General features: G+C 52.3%; 1 protein-coding gene across 1 annotated transcript; it reads left to right on the forward strand.

The window, feature by feature from the left end:
• Window positions 1-1,116: 1,116 nt before the first annotated feature.
• On the forward strand, window positions 1,117-3,808 carry LOC116541682 (leucine-rich repeat-containing protein 37A3-like; the record flags this gene model as incomplete). Its single annotated transcript, XM_032266072.1, has 2 exons — window positions 1,117-2,075; window positions 2,307-3,808. Coding segments are annotated over exons 1-2 (2,262 nt in total), but the record flags the coding sequence as incomplete, so codon positions are not given.
• Window positions 3,809-3,813: the final 5 nt, after the last annotated feature.

Here is a 3,813-nt window from a genome sequence, read left to right on the forward strand (position 1 = left end):
CTTCTGCCTTAGTCTCCTGAGTAGCTGGGATTACAGGCATGTGCCACCATGCCTGGCTAATTTTGTATTTTTAGTAGAGATGGAGTTTCACCATGTTGGTCAGGCTGGTCTTGAACTTCTGACCTCAGTGATCTGCCCACCTCGGCCTCCCAAAGTCCTGGGATTACAGATGTGAGTCACAGTGCCTGGCCCCAGTTCAATTTTTAAAACCATCACTATGCACCATATGCCTATGCTAGGCACTGGAGTAAGATGAAGCACCTTCTTGGAGTTTACACACTGGTAATTATGCCAATCAGTCAGTAATAATATAGGTAAGAATGGCTGTGGGGGAAGTCAGCTGGGTTCTAGTTTATAGTTGCATTTCAGGAACTTATTTAACATGCTGACTTAACAACCTAAGCCTCCTCTCCATGTGTGCACACAGGGTAGACCTCTGAAGGGTGGCACTGTAACTTCTAGGGTAATGTGGTAAGTCAAGGCAGGATGACAGTTCAGCCTCCTCCCAGGCTAGTGCAAAGGGTTCTTCACTCGGATTGAAGCCTTCTCTCCCAGACTGTATTCCCCACCTCCAACACCCCTCCTACAGAAAATCTGGAGTCCTTGCTTATTCTCTGGCGGCCCCTACCCAATAGGGTCGTGAATCAATTATCAAACATGCAACAAAAGATATAGAAAGTTTAGCGAAAATGGCAACATTTTGGAATAAGTGACTGTAATGTGCGTTCTGCCTGCCACCCTAACTGGCACACATTTTGCAGGTCACTTGCTCTCCCTGGAAGGAGGAGTATTCTCAGATTTCACCTTGGAGGAGGAAGAGTTCAGGCTGCCAGAACTGGGCTAGCGCTTCTGAATATCCTGAGGCAAGGTCCTGTTACTTCCCTGGGAAGCTCTGCCGTGTCCCCACCCCACTCCACCCCACCCCACCCCACCCCACCCCACCCCACCAGGCTGCTGGAGTCCTGGGACCCACCCAGGTCTGCAGCCCAAATCCTTCCTAGCTAAGGGGAGAGGAGAGGGGGGAAGGTGGGCTTGGGCGGGATTGTGACATAAGATCGCCCTGGTGACATGGAGCAAATCTGTTCCGGCGGGGTCCAGATCCATTCAGGCGGGGCGGGGTGGGAAGGGGGGCTTGGGCGGGATTGTGACATAAGATTGCCCTGGTGACATGGAGCAGATCTGGACCCAAGCCTAATAAAGGTAGTGTAAATAAAGGTGTCATAAAGGACGGGGCGGGGCGCGTGCTTGTCAGGGACGCCAGCCTCTAGGGGCTGCCATATTGGTTCCTGCTCAATGCACGGCGCCAGTAATTATCATGTCCCGCCTACGTCTCTGGGCCCCATGGCCCCTCCTCACGTGGCAACTATTGTGGCTACTAGTCCAGGAGTCTCAGCCTCTGGAGAGGGTCAAGGACCCGCTCCAGCTGACTTCTAACGCCCTGGGGCCGACTGAGCCCTGGTCTTCCGGCTCCTCCGATCTCCCATGGGAATCTCTCCATGCGCTTACTCCCTCGGCAGACGTGGGGGGCTTTGATTACCTGGGGTCCTCTGCTTCCTCCAAGAGGTCAGCTCCGCCCCAGGAATCGACTGAGAATTTGGTTCCATTCCTGGACACAGATTCAGATGGAGAGCTGCCCCCGGGGCCCGAGCACTTCTCGTCTGCACACCTGGATCTGAATGACAAGCTGACTCGGCAAGAAAGGCTCCCACAGGTGGATCCAATGCTCGGCTGGGATCAGAACCAGACGCTACTTCAGCCTGGTCACCACAAAAGTAAGGTTCAAACTGCAGAGCTAGATCAGGCTGCAGATCATCAGGCAGATGAAATACTTGTTCCACCTCTAGACAGTCAGGATTCAAAATCAATGGAGTTTATAGTTTCTCCCAGGAACCAGAAGAAAGATTTAGCTCAGCATTGGAGCCTTGCTAAGGCTGTGGGAATTCCACACCGATTTGTATCAAAACCTCAGCATCAGAAACAAACTTTGCAGGATGAGTATTTAGATTCAAGTATGGATATGCTGTATCCCGGCAGCCTGCCTCCAGACCTCCAGGTGAACTCAGATGAGCCTCCAGGGCCCGGTGAGCAAGTTGGACTGTCTCAATTCCATCTAGAGCCTGAAACTCAAAATCCAGAGACCTTTGAAGAGATCCTGTCCTCTTCACGCCAGCAAGAAGCCCCAGCGCGGCTTCCACAGCTCCCTGAGGAGGTGGAACCTTCTTCAACCCAGCAGGAGCCCCCAGCCCAGCCTCTAGAGGAGGTAGAAACTTCTGCAACCCAACAGGAGGCCCAAACTGAGCCTCCAGGTCCTCCTATGGAGCCTGAACTTTCCCTCAGTGAGCAGGAGCAGCCAGCTCAGCCTTCTGAATCTTCTGGGGAGCTTGAACCTTCTCAGACCCAGGAGGAGACCCCAGCTCAGCCTCCAGAAGAGATGGAACCTTCTGCTATACAAGAGGAGACCCCAACTGAGCCTCCAGGTCCTCCTATGGAGCCTGAACTTTCCCCCAGTGAGCAGGAGCAGCCAGCTCAGCCTTCTGAGTCTTCTGCGGAGCTTCAATCTTCTCCAGCCCAGCAGGAGACCCCAGCTCAGCCTCCAGAACATCACGAAGTAACAGTTTTACCTGCAGGTCACCATCAAGCTCAGCATTCAGATTTGCCCAATGTCACTGTTAAGCCTCCAGACGTGCAGCTCACCATAGCAACAGAGCCTACTGCAGAGATGGGAACTTCTCCAATCCACCAGGAGGCTACAGCTCAGCTCTCAGGACCCATTAGGGATGTAGAACCTTCCGCCACCCAGCATGGGGGCCCACCTCTGCTTCCAGAGTCATTAGAAGAGGTTGGACCTTTGCCAATTCAACAGGAGACTTCAGTTCAGTCTCCAGAACCTATTAAGGATGAGAACCCCTCTCCAACCCAGGAGGAGGCTGCAGCTGAGCATCCACAGACCCCTGAGGAGGTTGACTCTCCTCTAATCCAGCACAAGGCCCCAGCTCTGACTCCACAGCTCCCTAATGATGTTGTAGCTCAACCTCCAGAGCATCATGAGGTACCAGTTTCTCCTCTAAGTCATGACCAAGTTCAGCCTCCAACATTGCACAATGTCACTGTTAAACCTGTGGATCACATGGTTACAGTGACTCCAGATCTCACTAATCAGGTTGAAATTTTAACCCAACAGGGGGTCCCAGCTCAGTCCTTAATGTCCCCTAAGCAGTTTCAACATTTGAAAGACCAGCAAGAGATTATAATTCAGCAGCTAAACACCCCTGAAAATGATGAACTTCCTCCAGTCCATCAAGAGCCCACAACTCAGCCTCCAACTCAGCTCAGTCCATTGAGTAATGAGATGGTATTTTCACCTCTAGATCTGTCTCCAGTATTCAGAAGTAATTCACCTTTGCCTAATACCACAGTTAAAAATGTGGATCTGGAGCTTACCATACCTACAGCAGTCACTATGGAGGTTGAACCTTCTCCAGTCCAGCAGGACAACCCTCCTATTCCCACTGAGCGGGCAGACTTTTCTCTAGTCCAGCCTGATCTCCCTTCCCCACCTCTGCATTCTCCTGAAAAGATTGAACCTCCAGTCCTGCAGGAGGCCACAATTCAGACTCCAGATTCCCCTAAGGAGGTAGAACCCTCTCCAGTCAGGCAAAAGTTCCCAGCTGAGCCACCATTGCCCCTTAAAGAGGTTGAACCATCTGCAACCCAGCGGGAAGCCTCAGGTTATCCTCCGAAGTCCATGGAAGAGATCAGTCCTCCTCCACAGCAGGAGATACCAGCTCAGCCATCAGAGCCACCTGGGAAGGT

This window comes from Sapajus apella, unplaced genomic scaffold, assembly GCF_009761245.1.
Source record: "Sapajus apella isolate SASKATOON/1434 unplaced genomic scaffold, GSC_monkey_1.0 scaffold153, whole genome shotgun sequence".
Lineage (NCBI taxonomy): Eukaryota > Metazoa > Chordata > Mammalia > Primates > Cebidae > Sapajus > Sapajus apella.